The 22,545-nt window shown below is 42.3% G+C and overlaps 1 protein-coding gene across 3 annotated transcripts in view; it reads right to left on the reverse strand.

Moving 5' to 3' along the window:
* The window catches only part of LIPE (lipase E, hormone sensitive type), a 59,660-nt gene that overhangs the window by 23,592 nt on the left and 13,523 nt on the right, over positions 1 to 22,545 (reverse strand). For 2 of the 3 annotated variants that reach the window (XM_089687380.1, XM_089687381.1), the window contains exons 2-3: positions 11,985 to 12,523; positions 1,740 to 1,830 (exon numbers count right to left, since the gene is read on the reverse strand). In XM_089687380.1, the coding sequence (XP_089543506.1) occupies positions 1,740 to 1,830; positions 11,985 to 12,523 (630 nt within the window). Of the gene's footprint in view, positions 1 to 1,739; positions 1,831 to 11,984; positions 12,524 to 20,115; positions 20,222 to 22,545 lie in introns of those variants that run through there. The other variant, XM_089687382.1, reaches the window with a different exon arrangement.

Raw genomic sequence — 22,545 nt, forward strand, 5'->3', positions numbered from 1 at the left:
TTCACAAGAAAATGTGAATTGTTGAGGAGTCTCTCAGGGAAGAGCCCCGCACAGCCTCGCTGTTTTTAAATTGTGACAGTGGATGCAGGGAGAAGACCCCCCACCCGCTATCACAGGGAGGAGGGGCAGAGGAGGCAGGAGCTGGAACATGTTAAATGCTCTACCCTAAACATAAGTGGAACATGTAACATGTTCCAAAGGAGAACTTATCCTTTTAATTTATGAAGGAGGGAGGGCTTTTTGACAGCAGCTGAAAACAGCCTTGGCTTAGGGATTTATAGGCACCATAAGATAGCTGATCTTTAGTACTGCCACTACGTTCGGCACTTTTTGGACTAGATCATGCTGGCAAACTGATGTCAGAAGCAAACCACTATTTAAATGCAAATGAAAACAAACACAGTGTTTGCCTTACTTTTCTGCAGTTTAAAAGGACATTGAGGGGGTTATTCACTAAAACTGGAAAGTGAAAAATCTGGTGCAGCTCTGCATATAAACCAATTAGCTTCCAGGTATTATTGCCAAAGCTTAAAGTGGAGCTCCACCCAAAAGGGAAAGTTCCGCTTTAAGGACTGCTCCCCATTAAGGATTGGCACCTTTGGGGGGCGGGGAGCGGGTACCTGAATTTGACAGGTACCCGCTCCCACTTCCGGTCTGATTGCGTAGGCGATCAGAAGCGGAAGGTATCCTCCCTCCTTCCCTCCCCGTAGTCTTTTGGGACGCGTGACAGGTCCCAGAAGACTACAGGACCATTCATGAAGCACAGTGCTACTCGCGCATGTGCAGTGGGTACCCTGCTGTGAAGCCGCAAGCAGTCACAGCTGGGAGCCCACAATGAAGATGCCGGCCTCCTGGAATACAGGATGGGCAGTGAAACGGGCAGCGGGGGACACACCGCGGGACCGTGGGCCAGGTAAGTGGCTGTTTTTTTAAATGTCAGCAGCTACAGCTTTTGTAGCTGCTGACTTTTATTTTTTTGACAGCGTGAGTGGAACTCCGCTTTAAGCCCCCGTTCACATCAAGCCCGACTTTGAAATCATGCGACTTACAGTGAAGTCACATGATTTAAAAGTAGGGGGACATGCCGATTTCAGGTGCAATTTACAAGACATCTGATACAGAATTCTATGCAAATCGCACCAAAAGTAGTGCATGTACTACTTTTGAAATCCAATTGCTCCAATTGCGGACAATAGGGTGCGATTTGCAAGTTGCAGGGCATGCAAATCGCACCGATGTGAACGGGGTGTAATGGAGCAAGCTGAAGTTAGAAGCTGATTGGCTACCATACACAGCTACACCAGATTTTGAATGCACCAGTTTTAGTAAATCCACCCCTACGTGTCCAAGGAAACACAACCTAATGCAAAACTGATCAAATCCAGCCTCTGAACTGCCGTGTGTAATTCTCTGTTAAAGTCCATGCGATTTTGTTGAGCTCATGTCAAACTCAGATCAAATCAATGCCTGGTGACATGATCCCTGACATGCACAGGCATGCACCAGCAACTCAATGATGTGTCAAAGTGCTCACCAGTAGAGGGCGATGGTTACCACAACCTACTTTATAATGGCCAGTTAACAGATGAAATGTATTGAAGACACAACTTGAGTGCAAGCAATACATTGCAAACTTTCACAAAAGCTTTACATTTCTTAAAAAAAAAAAAAGAAACTTTAAAAACAACAAAAATGAAATAATTAAAAAAGCCACAAGAATGTGGACTCTCACCACTTACTTATTCCAGATTCATGACGCTTGTAATTCTCCCCAAATGACACCAACCCAATAGAGATAGTCTGCAGGAACGGGCGGATGGAAGGAGTGAACTGCAAACAGAAAACAGACGATGGGGATTAAATCGGCAGGACACTTGAAAACAGGAACAAACAGTAAAAAAATCACGATGCCACCAAAATCCCAGCGCAAAGGTTACAAGTTACAAAAGGAGCATCAAGGGTCATATCAATAGGATGTAAACAGGTCAGTATACATAAACATCTGTGATAAAAGGAGGTTATACCTGCAGAAATCCCGTCAACTCTATAAAAAAAGAAAAAGGAAAAATCGCCTAGTAAAATGAGGTTATACCTGCTGTAATCCCATCTACTCTATAAAGAAAATTAAAAAAAAGGAAGAATCACCTAGTAAAATGAGGTTATACTTGCTGTAATCCCATCAATTCTATAGAAAAAAAAGAAAAAGAAAAAGGAAACATCACCTAGTAAAATGGGGTTATACCTGCTGTAATCCCATCAACTCTATTGAAAAAAAAACAAAAAAAAGGAAAAATTGCCTAGTAAAATGAGGTTATACTTGCTGTAATCCCATCAATTTTAAAAAGACAAATTAAAAAAAAAAGAAAAAGGAAAAATCGCTAAATTAACATGAGGTTATACCTGCTGAAATCCCATCAACTCTATAAAGAAAAAAAAAGTAAAAATCACCTAGTGAAATGAGGTTATACCTGTTGTAATCCCATCAACTCTATAAAGAAAAAAAAAAAAAAAAAAAAAAATCGCCAAGTTAAAATGAGGTTATACCTGCTGTAATCCCGTCAACTCTATAAAAAAAAAAAGGAAACATTGCCTAGTAAAATAGGGTTATATACCTGCTGTAATCCCATCAACTCTATAAAGAAAAAAAAAGGAAAAATCACCTAGTAAAATGAGGTTATACCTGTTGTAATCCCATCAACTCTATAAAAAAAAAAAAAAAAAAAGGAAAAATCGCCAGGTTAAAATGAGGTTATACCTGCAGAAATCCCGTCAACTCTATAAAAAAAGAAGAAGGAAAAATCGCCTAGTAAAATGAGGTTATACCTGCTGTAATCCCATCTACTCTATAAAGAAAATTAAAAAAAAGGAAGAATCACCTAGTAAAATGAGGTTATACTTGCTGTAATCCCATCAACTCTAAAAAGAAAATTAAAAAAAAAAAAAAAGGACAAATCGCTAAATTAACATGAGGTTATACCTGCTGAAATCCCATCAACTCTATAAAAAAAAAAAAAAAAAGGAAAAATCACCTAGTAAAATGAAGTTATACCTGCTGTAATCCCATCAACTCTATAAAGAAAAAAAAAAAAAAAGGAAAAAAATCGCCTAGTGAAATGAGGTTATACCTGCTGTAATCCCATCAATTCTATAAAGAAAAAGAAAAAAAAAAAAAAAAAGGAAAAATCGCCAAGTTAACATGAGGTTATACCTGCTGAAATCTCATCAACTCTATAAAAAAAAAAATCACCAAGTTAAAATAAAGAGACTGTGCTATTGGGTAACTCTTTTTCAAAATGATATTACAACAAACTTTGGTATAAATCCAATAGAGCTTCAAGCAAGTAGATTTTTCTTATTACAGGAACAAGAATTTCACAAATAAGGCTCCATTCACACTTGTGCGATTCCAAAGTTTTCCATTACAACCTTACATTGCGACTTTGATGCAACTTTGGATGGGTGTGACTTGGATGCGACTTTGGCCTTGACTGTTGTACAACTGTTGCATTGATAAGTGACTTTTGAGAGTTTACATTGCAGTATATGGCACTCAAGTTGCATAAAAGTTGCATCAAAGTAATGCAGGAACCTTTTTAAAATTCCTGTGACTTTAATTCACATATAGAAAAACCCTCTCTTTGTGGGATTTTTAAGGCTCAACCAAAACAAGCTGTGTCTGTGTTCCCAGAAGCCTGCATTGCCCCCAACCCCTCCTCTACTCCCGGGAACTCAGACACAGACACAGCTTGTTTTGGTTTTGCCTTAAAAATCCCACAAAAAGAGGGTTTTTCCACGTATGGTCTATAAGGGATTCTGGCACCTCGTTACCACTTTTTAGACTTTAATTCCTATAGTTTTGAACGGCTTCCATTGGAGTACATGGGCTGCGATTTGTCATTCGACTTTATGTGTCCAAAGTTGCATGACAAGTCAAACACGTGTGAATGGAGCCTAAAAAAAACCCATTCACATTCTACTTTAGCCAGTGAGCTGAATGAATCTTTGCTTGCATGGCTAGCTTTGTTCCTCAGGGACAAACACAAATTCACTTTACGTTTAAAGAGGACCTGAACTGCAGAGGCTGTGCCATAGACAGGCAGACAGAGGGCAGAGTAGTCACCAGCCCCCTGCAGATGATCTTTTTCCCATTACCGACTAATGCCAGCCATACATGGGTCGAAATTCAACCGATTTTTTGTCCGAAAATCGGACCTAAGAATAATCGGCAGATTTTTGCTCTGTTAGTGGGTCAATGACACCGGCCGATTTTGGTGGTTCCTCCCCTTTTCGGTGATCGGGCATGTTGGAAAATTTGTGAAAAACGACCGATTTTCGACTCAATGATGGTCAAATCGTATGATCGTTTTTCCGAAAAGAATATGCACATGAGCCGTAACCTGGAGGGAACAGAAGTTTCACCTGTTATATGGGGTGAACTTTATGACTTGGTCGGCCGATTTTCAAAATCATTGATGGCACCATCGGATTACTGAGCGAACAACGTTTTCAATTTTCGGATGAAAAATCTTTCTGAATTCGACCCATGTATGGCCTGCATTAGGATACCTTGCTCTGTACTGTGTCTCTGTGTAGAGGACTTCTTAGTAAAGATGGGGCTTTACTTCCTTATGTCAAAGCTGCCCCCTGATGGATGGATACATCACAGAAGGAAAAAAGAAAGAAGAAGGGAGATCCTTGCACTACAGGTCCCTAGGTACAGCATCCTCTCCAGCAAGGTGAACAGTCAGCAGCACTAGTAACACCTTACCAAATGTTATCCCAAATCTGGAAAGACTAATAGCCAGAGGTAGAAGTGCCTCAGATGACCTCACACTGCAGATATCCAGCTATGAGCTTCAATGCATAGGAGTGCCTATGTACAGGAAGTGCACTACTAATTTTAAAGAAAGAATTCCAGGCAAAAGTTAAAGTGATATTAAACCTAAAAAAAACAAACATGTTATACATGTGGTTTTGCACAGAGGAGCCCAGACCCTTCTCTTCTGGGGTCCCCCACTTCTAGCTCCTCCCCCTGAGTACCCCCGCAGCAAGCCCCTTACGAAGGGGGTACTCGTGCAGGCTCACTTGCGAGCCCAGCTGGCTACATCCATTGACACAGAGAGCAGGGCTTTGCTCTGCCTCTTGCTCCCTCATCATAGGATTTGAGTGACAGCAGCGGGAGCTAATGGCTCCCAATGCCAGCCATCTGTGAGGAGGTAGAGAGCGGAGAGAGACTGCACAGCTATGGACTGAGATTGGGCTCAGGTACGTATAACAAGGGGCTGGAGGGGGGTCCTCATTACAAAAGAATGCAGAGAATGCATTAAGTTAAAAAATGAAAAAGTAGGTACTGCTTAGGCAAAATCATTTTTTAAAATCTTTTCTATAAGTCTAAAACTCTTCATTGTAAAGTGGTTGTGAAGCCTGTTCGGGTGCCCCCATAGCAAGCTGGGGGAAGGAGGGACCAGGAGTACTGGCTGGGGACCCGAGAAGTGGAGCATCGGGGCTGTTCTGTCCAAACCACTGCACACAGCAGGCACGTATGACATGTTTGTTATTAAAAAAAATAAATAAAATGTATTAAATATCACTTTAAGTTCAGGTCCACCTCAAAGGCAACATGTAGTGGGGTAGTATGTAGTTTCTCCTTTTGAAAATACTAAATCCTTAGCCATCTTGCCAAACCCAGTGGCTTAAACCCAAGAACAAAAACAAATAAAAAAAACCCCCATAATGTATTGGAATTGACCAATTCTTAAATGTGATGTCTGCATTTTTTTTCACTCTTTTTTCTGATATCATCATCAGGTGATCCTGCCAGTATCACACTTACTGTCCTTGTAATAAAGCTCACTCACTGCACTGTAACTATGAAGCAGTATCGTCACTCTAGGCCAGGAAAGGTGTTTGGAAAACAGAACATCACTCTTCTTCTTCATAACATAGTGCGTTTGTACTCTACATCAGCCTTTCTCAACCAGGGTGCCTGGAGGTTTCTTCAGAGGTGCCCTAAAAATTGACCAAATCTTGTACTGTATGCAAGCCAACGGGTGTAACAAGCCTGCCTATTAGTTATACAAAGCCACAGGTTTTCATTGTGCACCATCACAACCTTCTAGCCGCCGGCGTCCTGACAACCAGGGTGGATAAAAATCAATGATTTTTAAAAAAATTTTTTCAAAAATCAGATTTTGTTGATTTAAATCGGATTTGTTTGATTTAAATCAGATTGTTTTTATTTAAATCAGATTTTTTTTAAATAAAATGCTTTTTGAGGAAAATATATTACCATCCAAAGGTTATTCCATCATGAAATAAAGATTAGTTTTTTAATTATGTAGAATAAGGCTGCAGATGTTTAATTTTTTTGGTAAATAAATTCCATGAATCCATTCACAATGTCACGCTCTTCCAGAGGTTTTTGTAAGATTATTGGGCAGTTTCTCTGCCTACAAGATATTATCACAGATGATTGGTTTACTTTTGCGGTTCTCAAACCTGAATTTGACTCAGCGGAGATCACATGCCTCTTCTTCACAGCAAAAATGTTATAACATGAACAGAGTTAAGAAAAAGACCTTCATCCTAACTTCTACAAACCTATGAATACAGAATCAACCCCTTCAGTGCTAAGTTTCAACAAGTTCAGTGAATAGAATAGAAACAATATTTTTCTGATTGTTTGGAGTGGAATAGATCTGCACAAGAAGAAAGTGAAACTAAGTGTGAGGAGGAAGGGGCTGACAGTCTAAGTTTCTTAAAATATATATATTTTGTTTAGCCAAATTAGTTAACAAACATGGATGTTTAAGCAAATCACATATGCTGGAATGTTATTGTTTCAGTTGAATAAATCTATTTAAATTGTTATTATTAAGGTAATGATTATTTTTCTCCTTCCTAAGTACAACAGAAAAAGTTGTCCAAATATGAATGATTAACCTATTAAACTGGGGATAAAAAAAACTAATATGAAAAGTTGTTATTCTAAAAATCTTCATCTACTTGTATATTAAAGTTATACCAGCAAGAATTAGTCTTTATGTAGAAAACTAGGATTTAAATCAAGCCTTACCGACTAGTGATTTAAATCGTGATTTAAATCAGTTTGATTTAAATCCTCCTTATCAACTGATGATGTCATTGGTTGTCAGCAGGGTGGATGTGATTTAAATCAGTTTGATTTAAATCAAATCCACCCTGCTGACAACCAATAACATCATCAGTTGATAAGGAGGACGTCAACTGCCTGCACAGCATCCTAGTTTGACCCTCTCCTGCCCCTCTCCATCAATGCTGGGGTCCCATTAGCTCAGTAATGGAGTAAAACTGAGGGAGAAGAAAAACATGTGAATACTAGTCCGTACCAGTGTGCAAAAGTGTATTTGCTTTGGAAGAATAAATCACCTCTAATGTTGGGTGTCCTACATGTGTGGATGTTGCTGTTCGAATAGTTTTTCACATATTAGAATGGGGTGCCTCGGGACTGTCCATAAGTTTAAAGGGTGCCTTGACTGAAAAAAGGTTGAGAAACACCGCTCTACATGGATAGCTAGGAACAGTGTAACTGATAACAGTGCAACAAAGGAACAGCACTGCATTTAGGCTAGGCTCACACCACATGTGGTGAGACTGTTTCCTGTAAAAAAAAAAATTAAAAGTCAACAGCTACAAAAACTGTAGCTGCTGACTTTTAAAAAATGCCACTCACCTGTTCCACGATCCAGCAATGTGCTCACTTCATCTGTTCTTTTCAGCAGTCTCCTGTCCCAGGTACCGACATCTTAACTATGGGAACCCAGCTGTGACAGCTTCCGGCTTCAAAGCCGGGTGCCCACTGCACTGTGCATTGCGAATAGTCTGGCAGTCTTCTGGGACCTGTCATGTGTAATATCCTCAGAGTCTAGCAACAGCAACGTTTGTGTCTTCTACAAGTATTACGTTCAATGCAGGTTTCCTTTAATAACTCTTTGTACCGTTGCATGCCTAGATAATACACTTACAGTAGGTATAGAAAAGAATCACTCCCCCTTTAAAATAACCACATTTTATTGCTTTGCAGCCTGAAATGAAGACTGACACCGTTTTTGTTTTATCCAGCTGTATTTACTTCAGCTGTATTTACATCCAAGTGAAAGATAGAACACCAATATGTCACAAATTAAAAAAAAAAAAATCATAGACAGAACCACTGAGTTGGAAAAAAGATCACCCCCTCCTAAAAATGACTTGTACACTCAATCAGGTATAGCTAATCACCTTCTCAATGGCACAAAAAGCCATTTGACTTTCAAATGCGATCAGCTGTGGTCATTTTGATTAGCTCAGCATGAAAAGAGCTTTCATGGAGCATTTCAGTCCCTGGTAACCGAAGCAATCAACTATGGGTGGCAAGGCACTGTCAAAAGATCTCAGGGATAGAGCTGGACAGGCACAAGTCAGGAGATGGATACAAAAAAAATGTCAAAGGCTTTATCAAGCCTTTGATAGTGAAGTGAAGTCTATTAGTAGGAAGTGGAAGTGCGCATGCACAACTGAGCTTTGCCAGAATGCACCTGGAAGATTCTGAGGCCACATGGAAAAAGGTGTTCTGGTCAGATGAGACTAAAATTGAATGATTTGGCCTCAACACTAAACGATATGTCTGGCAGAAATCCAATCCAGCTCACCATCCAAATACCACCATTCCTACAGTAAAGCATGGAGGTGGGAATATCCTGTTATGGGGGGTTTCTCTGCAGTAGGGAATGGAGTACTTGTCAGGATAGAAGGAAATATGGAAAGGGAAAAATACCATCACATTCTTGTGGAAAATCTGCTGCCCTCTACAAGAAAGTTGTCAATAGGAAGAAGGTTTACCTTCCAACATGACAATGACCCAAAACCCACAACAAAAATGAGCACACAGAGGTTAGAGGAGAAAAGTGAATGTCCTTGCATGGCCTAGTCAGAGCCCAGACTTAAACCCCATTGAAAATCTGTGGAATGACTAGAAGACTGCAGTACACGAACGGTCACCATCAAATTTAACTGAACTTCAGCAGTTCTGCAAAGAAGAGTGGGCAAATATCACAAAGTCTAGATGTGCAAAGTTAGTAGAGACATATCCCAACAGACTACAGGCTGGAATTAACCACATGCCGCCCAGCCACTGTAGAAATACGGTGGCAGGGCGGCACAGCTGGGCAAAACCACGTTTTAAAACGTGTGTTTTCAAAACAGGTAGGGGGCGCGCGCCGCCGCCCTACCTGTCCCGCCGATCACAACCGCGGATGTCAGTCGCCGGATCACAGCCGGTCGTTACCGTCTATGTCCTGGCGATTAGCTGCAATCAGTGACAGAGAGCACAGCTGCAGTAGCTGTGCTTTCTGTCAGTTCCCTGACAGCTCCTGACACGCTGATCAGGACAGAAGAGTGTATCTGGATCAGTGTGTCTCCGTGCAGTACACACCCCCGCCCCCTAGTAAAACACTCCCCTCACACAGTTTACCCTTTCACTGAATAAAGTTAACCCCTTCCTCCCCAGTGCCATTAGTACAGTGTCAGTGTTTTTTTTTTTGCACTGATCACTGTATTGGTGTCACTGGGGATGTCAGTGACCCCAAGTCAGTTCCCCCCCAGTGTCAGAATTCCCGCTGTAGTCCCGCAGTCCCACCATAAGTCGCTGATCGCCGCCATAAGTCGCTGATCGCCGCCATTATTAGTATACAAAAAGATTAAAAATCCCAGTATCTTTCCCGCCATTTGTAAACGCTATAACTTTCACGTAAACCAATGAATTTACACGTATTGGGGTTTTTTTATAGCAAAGACATGTCGCAGAATGCATTTTGGCAGAAATGTATGAATAAATTTGATTTTTACATTTTTTTTTACTGGACATGTTTTATAGTAAAAAGTCCAAAATATTGTTTTTTTTCCACAAAATGGTCAGCCTTTTCTTTTTTATAGCGTAAAAAATAAAAAACGCACAGACGATCAAATACCACTGAAAGAAAGCTCAATTTGTGGGAAAAAAAGGAGGTAAATTTAATTTATGTACCATATTGCATGACCGTGCAATTGTCCGTTAAACTAGCGCAGCGCTGTATAGCAAAAAAAAGGCGTAAATTGCAGTATCTATACCATAGTTTGTAGACGCTATAACTTTCACAAAAAGCAATCAATATACACTTAGTGGGATTTTTTTTACCAAAAACATGGAGCAGAATACATTTTGGCCTAAATTTATAACCAACTTTCAGTTTACTATATATTTTTTATAGCTGAAAGTAAAAAATATCGTTTTTCTTCAAAATTTTTGGTCTTTTTTTGTTTATAGCGTGAAAAATAAAAAGCGCACAGGTGATCAAATACCACCGAAAGAAAGCTCTATTTGTGTGAAAAAAGGACGTAAATTTCGTTTGGGTGCAGCATTGCATGACCGCGCAATTATCAGTTGAATTAGTGCAGCGCCAAGTAGCAAAAAGAGGCCTGGTCATTAAGGGGGGTAAATCCTCAGGAGGGCAAGTGGTTAAAGCAAAAGGTGGTTCGACAAAATGCTGACACAAGGGGGATCCTTTTTCCAACTCCAAGATTCTGTTTTTGAATTTTTTTTAGTTTTTTCTGACATGTTGGTGTTATATCTTAAACTTGGATGTTATAAGTTGCACTGAGTAAATACAGCTGGATAAAACAAACTGTGTCTGTCTTAAGTTCAGGCTGAAAAGCAACAAAATGTAATTATTTTAAAGGGTGGGTGATTCATTTCTATACCCACTTTATGTCCACGAATATGGTCCTAATACAGTGACAATGAGAGTGGCCATGGCTTAGTTGGAAAGGTACAGAGATGGAAAGTCATACAGCTGGATGAACTTCATAGAATCTGTGTCCTATCTTATCTCTGGCACTGATAACACATTGTGATGTCATTGTCACACATAGGAGAGAAGATCAAGGTTCCCTGGAAGGTCAGGGACAGAGGTGGCTCATTGCCGGGAACAGGAAAAATTCCAATGGAAAGTACCATGACAGCATATGTAAATTGTAGACATCACAGTGGGGGAAAAGAAAACAAACAAAAACAAGATACAAGGTAAAACTGAAACTAAATATAGTATAAATTGTCTCAATAAAACTGTACAAAAAAAAAACCCCAAAACAAATAACAGGAACCATACTGTAGATATGCCACCCAAGTCAATGGAAAAAGCCAACTGAATTCTGGTAGCTCTTTATTTTTTTTGCTATGTAAATGAAAAAGTCCAAACATTTTGAAAAAAAGTGTTTTTTTTTTTATAAAATTTTGCAAATAAATAATATTTCATCATAAATCTTGCCCAAAATGTATTCCGTTATTTTTTTAGTAAAAAAAAAATCCAAATTAGTTTATAACCAAAAATTATAATTTTTAAACTTTTTTTTTACATTTTTATTTATTTTTTTATATTATTTTTTATTTTTTTTACATACTGTCACCCTAGCAGTACAGTATCACCATGGTGACACTGTACTACTTGTGGGGGGTGATGAAGATTTTTTTTTTTTTTTGTACACTGATTGTTTTTACACCCATATAGGATGTAAAAGCAATCATTTCTCTTAGTAAGTAACTTAGTAAGTAACACTTAGTAAGCAATGATGTCACAAGTGACATCTTGTTTACTACTTTGCATGTGATCACTGATTGGCCAATCAGTGATCACATGATCGGGGCCTCGTACAGTGGTCCCGTCCGACGATCGGTGTTTCACTGTGTCACAGCGGGCAACGGATCGCGGTGCTGCGAGCTCCCAGGGAGTGCGCACAGCTAGAAAAGGCGGGTGCCGTTTATGAACGGCAACCCGCCCCTGGACTGCCACCGCCCTGCCGTTTATAAACAGCAGGCGGACGGCAAGTGGTTAAAAAAAAACAAAACAAAAAAAAACTTCAAAAAAAAAAAAAAGGAAAAGCATTGTAAAAATGAAAAAAAAAAACAACACAAAAAACGACCAGGACCTCACCTGAAACCCCATACAGCGTCCATAGAAGCAGCCTTTGTGCATGGTGCTGTACTCCCGAAGGAACTCTTCGGACAGGCCTCGCTCTTGCCGGAAGAAGAGATCCCCATGGTGGTTGGCAGTAAGTAGCCGCTGTGCAAAACAGAGCAGGGCTCGGAGTTGGGTGAGAGCAGCACCATACGCTTCTAGTTCAGCGCAGTTGTGGGCGGCTCGGAAGAAGAGGCTGTGGCGGCTGGTTGTGATGTAGCGACACTTGTGTAGGATGTGCTGGGTACAGGAGAGTACCACCTTCAGCAGACTTCGGTATCCATTGGCTGGAGTGTTGGGGTCCAGGTCAAAAAGTGGGCAAACTGCAGCCAGGGCACGTAGGGCCGGTTCAACTCCATGTGCCTGTTCTTGGATCCGGGAGAAGGCTTGCACCAAGCGGGAGCCCACCTCAGTTTTAGACTCTCCAAAGTGCTTAATGTTATCCTGGCACAAGTTGTCCACGGCCTGGAACAAGGGCCGGGGGTCCATCTGCTCGGGAGGCACGAACACCACGCCTAAAATGAGAAAAAAACCCACATAAATCTCATTATCCAATACCACAGGAAACAAGTTCTAAGGTAAGCACAATAATGGGCCAGAAAGGTTTCCCAGGTGGCCACGTATCACCTTTCTATTAAAGATCTTCATGTTTTCTAAGCACCAAAAGCATCGACATATTTATACAGAAATAGTAAAATACACATTCTCTTATATAAAAAAAACTGCCATTTCGGTGGATTGAGCATCCTTGCCAAATGACCACTAAAAATTAGGGTATCATTCTTCACTTTAGGAAGATATTATTAACGGACCCTTCCATAGCCTTCAATAAAATTCATATGGAAGAGCTCTACATAGGTTTTTAGTAAGAAAGGAGAAGTCAAATACAGTAATGGTGCTGTAATAATACACATAATATAAAAGAACTACACGTGGCTGTCCATTTGACCCTATAGAACAGAGGTGTCAAACTGGCGGCCCTCCAGCTGTTGCGAAACCTCAAGTCCCATCATGCCTCTGCCCTTGGGGGTCGTGCTGGTAACTGTCAGTCTTGGAATGCCTCATGGGACTTGTAGTTTGGCAACAGCTGGAGGACCACCAGTTTGACACCCATGCTATAGAACAATCAAAAAAACACAACACTGAAGAACATATGTTAAAAAAAAAATACACCTGTGTCACGGATCCAAAAGTAGTATGCAGCAGATAAAACCTGGAATAAAATCTAGAAAAATCAGAATTTCTATACTTTTCTCCAGTATCAACGTCTCAGAGTACTGGAGCGAAAGCCTCAACATTCAGCCCGGCAGCTAGCATTTTCAGTAGCATCCTCCATATTTCGCACGACAGGTTGCACCTTAAAGGTATGCTAAATCCAATGGCTAGCCTGGATTCATCATCCTTAGAACAGGGGTCTGAAAACTTTCTGAACAAAGTGCCAATTTACTGTGCTTCAGACTTTAGGGGGCCGGATCATGTCCAGTGAGAGTAGAAAATGTCCTGGCATCAGTGGGAGTGAACAATGTCCCATCTTTGGTATTAGGGGAAATATTAGTTCCCCATCACTGGTGTCTGTGGAAGGAATAGTGTCCCGTCATTGGTGTCAGTGGAAGGAGTATTGCCCCATTACTGGTGTCAGTTAGAGGAATAGTGCCCCATCGTTGGAGTCAGTGGGAGGAATAGTACCCCATCATTGGTGGAAGAAATAGTGCCCCATCATTGGTGTCAGTAGGAATAGTGCTCTATCATTGGTATCAGTGGAAGGAATACTGCCCCATCATTGGTGTCAGTGGAAGGAATACTGTCCCATTACTGGTGTCAGATGAATAGTGCCCCATCGTTGGAGTTAGCGGAAGGCATAGTGCCCCATCATTGGTGTCAGTGGAAGGAATAGTGCCCCATTGTTGGAGTCAGTGGAAGGAATTGTGCCCTATCATTGGTGTCAGTGGAAGGAATAGTGCCCTATCATTGGTGTCAGTGGAAGGAATAGTGCCCCATCATTGGTATCAGTGGGAGGAATAGTGCCCCATCATTGGTGTCAGTGGAAGGAATAGTGCCCCATTATTGGTGTCAGTGGAAGGAATAGTGCCCCATCATTGGTGTCAGTGGAAGGAATAGTGCCCCATCATTGGTGTCAGTGGAAGGAATAGTGCCCCATCATTGGTGTCAGTGGAAGGAATAGTGCCCCATCATTGGTGTCAGTGGAAGGAATAGTGCCCCATCATTGGTGTCAGTGGAAGGAATAGTGCCCCATCATTGGTGTCAGTGGAAGGAATAGTGCCCCATCATTGGTGTCAGTGGAAGGAATAGTGCCCCATCATTGGTGTCAGTGGAAGGAATAGTGCCCCATCATTGGTGTCAGTAGAAGGAATAGTGCCCCATCATTGGTGTCAGTGGAAGGAATAGTGTCCCATCATGGGCGTCAGTGGGAGGAATAGTGCCCCATCATTGGTGTCAGTGGAAGGAATAGTGCCCCATCATTGGTGTCAGTGGAAGGAATAGTGCCCCATCATTGGTGTCAGTGGAAGGAATAGTGCCCCATCATTGGTGTCAGTGGAAGGAATAGTGTCCCATCTTTGACGTCAGTGGAAGGAATAGTGTCCCATCATGGGCGTCAGTGGGAGGAATATTGCCACATCATTGGTATCATGTTAGAGGAATGGTGCCCCATCGTTGGTGTCAGTGGAAGGAATAGTGCCCCATCATTGGTATCATGTTAGAGGAATGGTGCCCCATCGTTGGTGTCAGTGGAAGGAATAGTGCCCCAAGGGCCAGATAAAGGTATGCAAAGGACCACAGTTTCGAGACCACTGTGTTAGAATAAAAATAAGTCTCAGGAGCCAGGTTGCCAAAATGCCTTCAAATTGACAGCTGTCTCCTATAGGGACTCAGTAGACATGAGAGGCCAGTAACTTGGTTCAGGTCCCATTGGCATGATGTCCAACAATCTTACGTCAGTGGATGATCCCCAAGTTGTTGTTATTGGGGATGAAAACCTCACATTACAAATTGTAAGTTAAAGTGATTTTTTTTTTGTTCTTAAATATAGCACGGTTAGACTTTTTAAATCAGGTTTTTATTGCTGTGTCCATGCTAGGGAGTCTATTTGCCCTGGTGACCATTGTCACCAAGACAGAAAATGATGGGAAATCCAAAAGTCACTCTCATTTGCTGTTGTGTCTCTAGGGCAGGAGGTGAAGGGAAATCTCTCCAGTGGTCCACAGACAGAAGAAAGTGGTGTTAGCCCTTCACCATTCTAGAGCGAAAGAAAAGTTTTGGCTTCCTGTACATTCCAATAAAGCACTGCAGATGCAATAGATTGAATAACATTTCTGGCCAGCCTAACGTATAAAATTCCATTGTTCCATTCCACTGCACCTTTTTAAAATTGTGTTCTGGTTCCTAGAGAAGACTGGCTGGGTTTGGACCAAAGTGAATCTGTACATCCCTGAGAGAATATATCTATTATTATCATACAGGATTTATATAGCGCCAACAGTTTGCGCAACGTTTTACAACATGAGGGCAGACAGTACAGTTACAATACAATTTCATACAGTAGGAATCAGGGGGAGTGATACAAAAGGTAATAACCATGGGGGAGGAGCTGATGGAGAAAATACATGTACATTTAGTAAATGGAAGAGAAAGATTTTTGGGGGATAGCCTAAAAGTGGACAGAGTAGGAGATAGTCGGACAGATTGGGGTAGGGAACTCCCCAGAATGGGAGAGGCTTGGGAGAAGTCCTGGAGGCGAGCATGAGAGGAGGTGACAAGGGAGCTAGATAGCAGGAGGTCTGGAAGGAACGAAGAGAACATTTTGGTTGGTATTTGGAGCAGAGTTGTGGATGGCTATCTAAGTTGTTGTTAATATTTTGAATGTAATTTGTTGGGTGAATGGCAGTCAATGGAGGGAATGGCAGACACCGAATGGTTGGTAAGGTGGAGGAGTCTGGCAGTGGCAGTCATGATGGACTATATCTATATATATAGTATAGTTAGTATATATATCTATATCCATAATAACTTAAAAGACCTGGGATGTACCTCAGGAGTCAAAGACCCCTTTCACATGGGCGATCTGATCAGGACTGCCTGTCAGTTTTTCAGAAGGTCACACACACCTAACTCAGGGTGTGATCTGGTCCACTAAAAAGGAAAAAAAAAGAAAAAAACAGAAGGGGATCCATCCTCTTCCATTTGGGTGGATGGGATCAGAGGGTAGTCAGGTGTAAATGGACAGTGGAGTGCGTTTACTCCTGGACGCCTTTAGAGCGTGTTATGGGCTTATGGGTGTCAGCGTCATTTCTCAGAAGGGTATAAAGCCTGGTGAAATGATCAAAATTATACTAAAAGTTTGCATATTTAATAACGTAATTTAACCAATTAATGGTATCACTACAACTCTAAACTCCCTGCAGACATCAGGGGCAGATTTATCTATTAACAGGAGCAAAAAACAGGTCTCGGGTAAAATGGTTTAGCCACAAACATCTACATGACTACACAAGTCTGTTGAATAAATATAATGGACAGGAAACATGCTTATCTTTCAATATATCTAGATCAGAAAATACAACAGCTCCAGGCTTGCTACATTCAGCCATGCAATAATAAAACGTGGTGGCAGACCTGATCCCCTTCCCAGAGGCAGCCATAGCAAATATGTAGAGCAGCCTCTCTCAACCAAGGCTCCTTCAGACGTTGCTAGGGGTTTCTTGAGCAATGAAAAATGTCCGCTTCTCAGATAAATAACCTCTGGTACCAATCAGAGCTTTTCAACTATCTGTAAAAGGGAAATTCTTCCTACGGACCATCAATGTAAGGGGCATTCTTCTTACTGATCACTAATTTAGGGGACATTCATCTCACTGACAACCAATGTAAGGGGCATTATTCCTCCTGACCACCAATGTTAGGAGCATTCTTCCCATTCATCATCAATAGAAGGAGCATTCTTTCTACTGACCACCAATGTAAGAAGCATTCTTCCCACTGACCACCAATGTAAGAAGCATTCTTCCCACTGACCACCAATGTAAGAAGCATTCTTCCCACTGACCACCAATGTAAGAAGCATTCTTCCCACTGACCACCAATGTAAGAAGCATTCTTCCCACTGGCCACCAATTTAAAGTGATATTAAAGGCAATTTTTAAAACATAACAAACATGTCATACTCACCTGCTCCGTGTAATGGTTTTGTATTGAGCAGCCCCGATCCTCCTCTCCTTGGGTAGCCTGCTGGCTCTCCTGGCCCGTCCCTCCTGCCAAGTGCCCCCCAACGAGTAAGCAGCTTGCTATGGAGGCACCCAAGCAGGCTTGCTCCCGAGCCACTGCTTTGTGTCCATTCACACACAGAGCCGTGGCTTGTCCCCCCCCCTTCCTCTCTACACATTGGCTCACTGGCTGAGTGACAGCAGCAGGAGCCAATAGCTCCCCCCCTGTTGTCTCAGACAATGAGGAGGAAATGTCCCTGAAGAGCTGAGGCTCTCGTACACATCACTGGATTGCAACGGGGCTCAGGTAAGTATTAGGGGGTTGCTGCACATAGAATGCATGAAGGTAAAAAAAAACTTAAGCCTTTACAGCCACTTTAAGGAGAATTCTTCCAAGTGACCACCAATGTAAGGACCATTCTTCCCAGTGACCACGAATGTAAGAAGCATTCTTCCCACTGGCCACCAATTTAAAGTGATATTAAAATTATTTTTTTTAAAATAACAAACATGTCATACTTACCTGTTGTGTGCAGTGGTTTTGCACAAAGCAGCCCTGATCCTCCTCTTCTCGGGTCCCCTACTGGCACGCACAGAATGCATGACGGTAAAAAACCTTGAGCCTTTGCAGCCACTTTAAATAGCATTTTTCCCACTGACCACCAATGTGAGGGGCATTCTTTCCACTGATCACCAATGTAAGGAGCATTCTTCCCACTGACCACCAATGTAAGGGGCATTCTTCCCACTGATCACCAATGTAAGGAGTATTCTTCCCACTGATCACCAATGTAAGGGGCATTCTTCCCACTGACCACCAATGTAAGGGGCATTCTTCCCACTGATCACCAATGTAAGGGGCATTCTTCCCACTGATCACCAATGTAAGGGGCATTTTTCCCACTGATCACCAATGTAAGGAGCATTCTTCCCACTGACCATCAATGTAAGGAGCATTCTTCCCACTGACCATCAATGTAAGGAGCATTCTTCCCACTGACCATCAATGTAAGGAGCATTCTTCCCACTGATCACCAATGTAAGGGGCATTCTTCCCACTGACCATCAATGTAAGGAGCATTCTTCCCACTGACCATCAATGTAAGGAGCATTCTTCCCACTGATCACCAATGTAAGGGGCATTCTTCCCACTGACCATCAATGTAAAGGGCATTCTTCCCACTGACCATCAATGTAAGGAGCATTCTTCCCACTGATCACCAATGTAAGGGGCATTCTTCCCACTGATCACCAATGTAAGGAGCATTCTTCCCACTGATCACCAATGTAAGGGGCATTCTTCCCACTGATCACCAATGTAAGGAGCATTCTTCCCACTGATCACCAATGTAAGGAGCATTCTTCCCACTGATCACCAATGTAAGGAGCATTCTTCCCACTGGCCACCAATGTAAGGAGCATTCTTCCCACTGATCACCAATGTAAGGAGCATTCTTCCCACTGGCCACCAATGTAAAGGGCATTCTTCCCACTGATCCCCAATGTAAGGGGCATTCTTCCCACTGACCACCAATGTAAAGGGCATTCTTCCCACTGATCACCAATGTAAGGGGCATTCTTCCCACTGATCACCAAAGTAAGGGGCATTCTTCCCACTGATCACCAATGTAAGGGGCATTCTTCCCACTGATCACCAATGTAAGGGACATTCTTCCAACTGATCAGCAATGTAAGGGGCATTCTTCCCACTGATCACCAATGCAAGGAGCATTCTTCCCACTGATCACCAATGCAAGGAGCATTCTTCCCACTGAGCATCAATGTAAGGGGCATTCTTCCCACTGACCATCAATGTAAGGAGCATTGTTCCCACTGATCACCAATGTAAGGGGCATTCTTCCCACTGATCACCAATGTAAGGAGCATTGTTCCCACTGATCACCAATGTAAGGGGCATTCTTCCCACTGATCACCAATGTAAGGAGCATTGTTCCCACTGATCACCAATGTAAGGAGCATTCTTCCCACTGATCACCAATGTAAGGAGCATTCTTCCCACTGATCACCAATGTAAGGAGCATTCTTCCCACTGGCCACCAATGTAAAGGGCATTCTTCCCACTGATCCCCAATGTAAGGGGCATTCTTCCCACTGGCCACCAATGTAAAGGGCATTCTTCCCACTGATCCCCAATGTAAGGGGCATTCTTCCCACTGGCCACCAATGTAAAGGGCATTCTTCCCACTGATCCCCAATGTAAGGGGCATTCTTCCCACTGGCCACCAATGTAAAGGGCATTCTTCCCACTGATCACCAATGTAAGGGGCATTCTTCCCATTGATCACCAATGTAAGGGACATTCTTCCCACTGACCACCAATGTAAGGGACATTCTTCCCATTGATCACCAATGTAAGGGACATTCTTCCCACTGACCACCAATGTAAGGGACATCTTCCCACTGATACCACTGTAAGGGACATTCCTCCTACTGACCACCAATGTATGGGACATTCTTCCCACTTGTCATTACAGTAATGTACCATGTGCCGTAGATTTAGTAAATATTACCAGGTTTAACCTGAGACCAGAAAATTTTCAAGGGTTCCTCCTTAATAAAAAGGTTGAGAAAGGCTGATGTAGAGTGAAGCAACAGCAGTACGATCCTCCCCCAACCCACACATCTGGAGGGCAGCTGCACTTTCCAAATCTCTTATCTAGTATACAACTTCTGAGAAAAATGTAAGAAAAGTGTCACAAGAGAGGAAAGGTCACCATGAGCAGAAGAGAGAGAGCAAGCACACCAACAACCGTGGAACAGCGGGACAGGCTAAAACGGAAATCAGAGCCATCTAGATCCAGAAAAGGTGTAGGAAAGGAGCAGAGAGATGAACCAACTAAAGGACAGTCATTGCCCTTCTCCCCTACCTGCAATGACAGTTGTCCCCTCGTTGTCTCTTAGTAGGACTCCTCTTGTTCCGATAGTTCCATCTCACTGTCTAAGCAGACTCCTCCTGCGCAGCTATAAACCTGCTGCAGGAGGAGGGCACAGTAGCTGGAGCCAGCCCATCTGAAAGTGACATTTCCAGAGGACGATGCCCTGTTTATGTAGACATGCGTGACAACTGTTTGGCTCTATCATACTGTACTTGGCTGGGCTCAGAAGTCAAATCCCACTTCCACATGATTCAGTTTCTGCTGGAAATGGATCTTGTATGTTATATTTAAAGTAGAACTCCAGATTATTTTTGTGTGTTCTCCATCATCCATGATAAAAAAAATAAAATGTTTCTGATTCATACTTACCCTCGCCATGCTCCAGCATGTCCCTGACTTGGTCCAGCACTGGAGGTCCTTCTGCTCATTTCATGTGAGCCCAGGATGTCATTCACAAGACTCTTAGGGGTGTTGTGTGCAAACACCTGTGATCCCATGACAGCCATGATGAACAGATGAAAGCCCAGGGTGTCATGGTAGCCAGATAAAGAATGGAGTAGAGGACAAAAAAAAACCCAAAAATCCAAAAACAAACAAAAAAAACCCTTTCAATTTCTTTTTTGACATCTGTGTCCTATTGGAGTTAAAGTGTTGCTAAACCCTCAACAGCACAATAAGTTTGCATATGCAGTTACTCAAGCTTCTTATATACACTATGGAACCTAAGGGGTTAATCCTCTGCATTGCGAAAAAAGGCTGTTTGATCCTGTCTTCTCTGAGCCTCCCATTCTTCCACAGTCCCCACTCCATCTGCTGATAGTACAAAACCCTAAGAGGCACTCTGCACATGCTATGTTTGGTTTGTATTGCTAGAGAGTTTTTTTTATTTTTCTTGGGAGAGTGCATGTGATCAGCACAGGGCCAATCAGCACTGTCCAGACAGAGGTCAGGGGTCCTGCATTCTCCTACAGCAGAATGGCCAGTGGGAAGAATGTCCTTCACATTGATGGCCAGTAGGAAGAATGCCCTTTACATTGATGGTCAGTGGGAAGAATTCCCTTTACATTGATGGTCAGTGGGAAGAATGTCCTTTACATTGGTAGTCAGTGGGAAGAATGTCCTTTACATTGGTAGTCAGTGGGAAGAATGTCCTTTACATTGATGGTTAGTGGGAAGAATGTCCTTTACATTGATGGTTAGTGGGAAGAATGTCCTTTACATTGGTAGTCAGTGGGAAGAATGTCCTTTACATTGATGGTTAGTGGGAAGAATGTGCTTTACATTGATGGTTAGTGGGAAGAATGTCCTTTACATTGGTAGTCAGTGGGAAGAATGTCCTTTACATTGATGGTCAGTGGGAAGAATGTCCTTTACATTGGTGGTCAGTGGGAAGAATGTCCCTTACACTGGTAGTCAGTGGGAAGAATGTCCTTTACAATGGTGGTCAGTGGGAAGAATGTCCTTTACGTTGGTGGTCAGTGGGAAAAATGTCCTTTACGTTGGTGGTCAGTGGGAAAAATGTCCTTTACATTGGTAGTCAGTGGGAAGAATGTCCTTTACATTGATGGTCAGTGGGAAGAATGTCCTTTACATTGGTAGTCAGTGGGAAGAATGTCCTTTACATTGATGGTTAGTGGGAAGAATGAATGTCCTTTACATTGATGGTTAGTGGGAAGAATGTCCTTTACATTGATGGTCAGTGGGAAGAATGTCCTTTACATTGATGGTCAGTGGGAAGAATGTCCTTTACATTGATGGTCAGTGGGAAGAATGTCCTTTACATTGGTAGTCAGTGGGAAGAATGTCCTTTACATTGGTAGTCAGTGGGACGAATGTCCTTTACATTGGCGGTAAGTGGGAAGAATGTCCTTTACATTGATAGTCAGCGGGAAGAATTCCCTTTACATTGATGGTCAGTGGGAAGAATGTCCTTTACATTGGTGGTCAGTGGGAAGAATGTCCCTTACACTGGTAGTCAGTGGGAAGAATGTCCTTTACAATGGTGGTCAGTGGGAAGAATGTCCTTTACGTTGGTGGTCAGTGGGGAAAATGTCCTTTACAATGATGGTCAGTGGGAAGAATGTCCTTTACATTGGTAGTCAGTGGGAAGAATGTCCTTTACATTGATGGTTAGTGGGAAGAATGTCCTTTACATTGGTAGTCAGTGGGAAGAATGTCCTTTACATTGATGGTTAGTGGGAAGAATGTCCCTTACACTGGTAGTCAGTGGGAAGAATGTCCTTTACAATGGTGGTCAGTGGGAAGAATGTCCTTTACGTTGGTGGTCAGTGGGAAAAATGTCCTTTACAATGATGGTCAGTGGGAAGAATGTCTTTTACAACGATGGTCAGTGGGAAGAATGTCCCTTACACTGGTAGTCAGTGGGAAGAATGTCCTTTACAATGGTGGTCAGTGGGAAGA

This window comes from Staurois parvus, unplaced genomic scaffold (genome assembly GCF_062004578.1).
Source record: "Staurois parvus isolate SC_StPar_1 unplaced genomic scaffold, SC_StPar_1.0 ptg000423l, whole genome shotgun sequence".
Lineage (NCBI taxonomy): Eukaryota > Metazoa > Chordata > Amphibia > Anura > Ranidae > Staurois > Staurois parvus.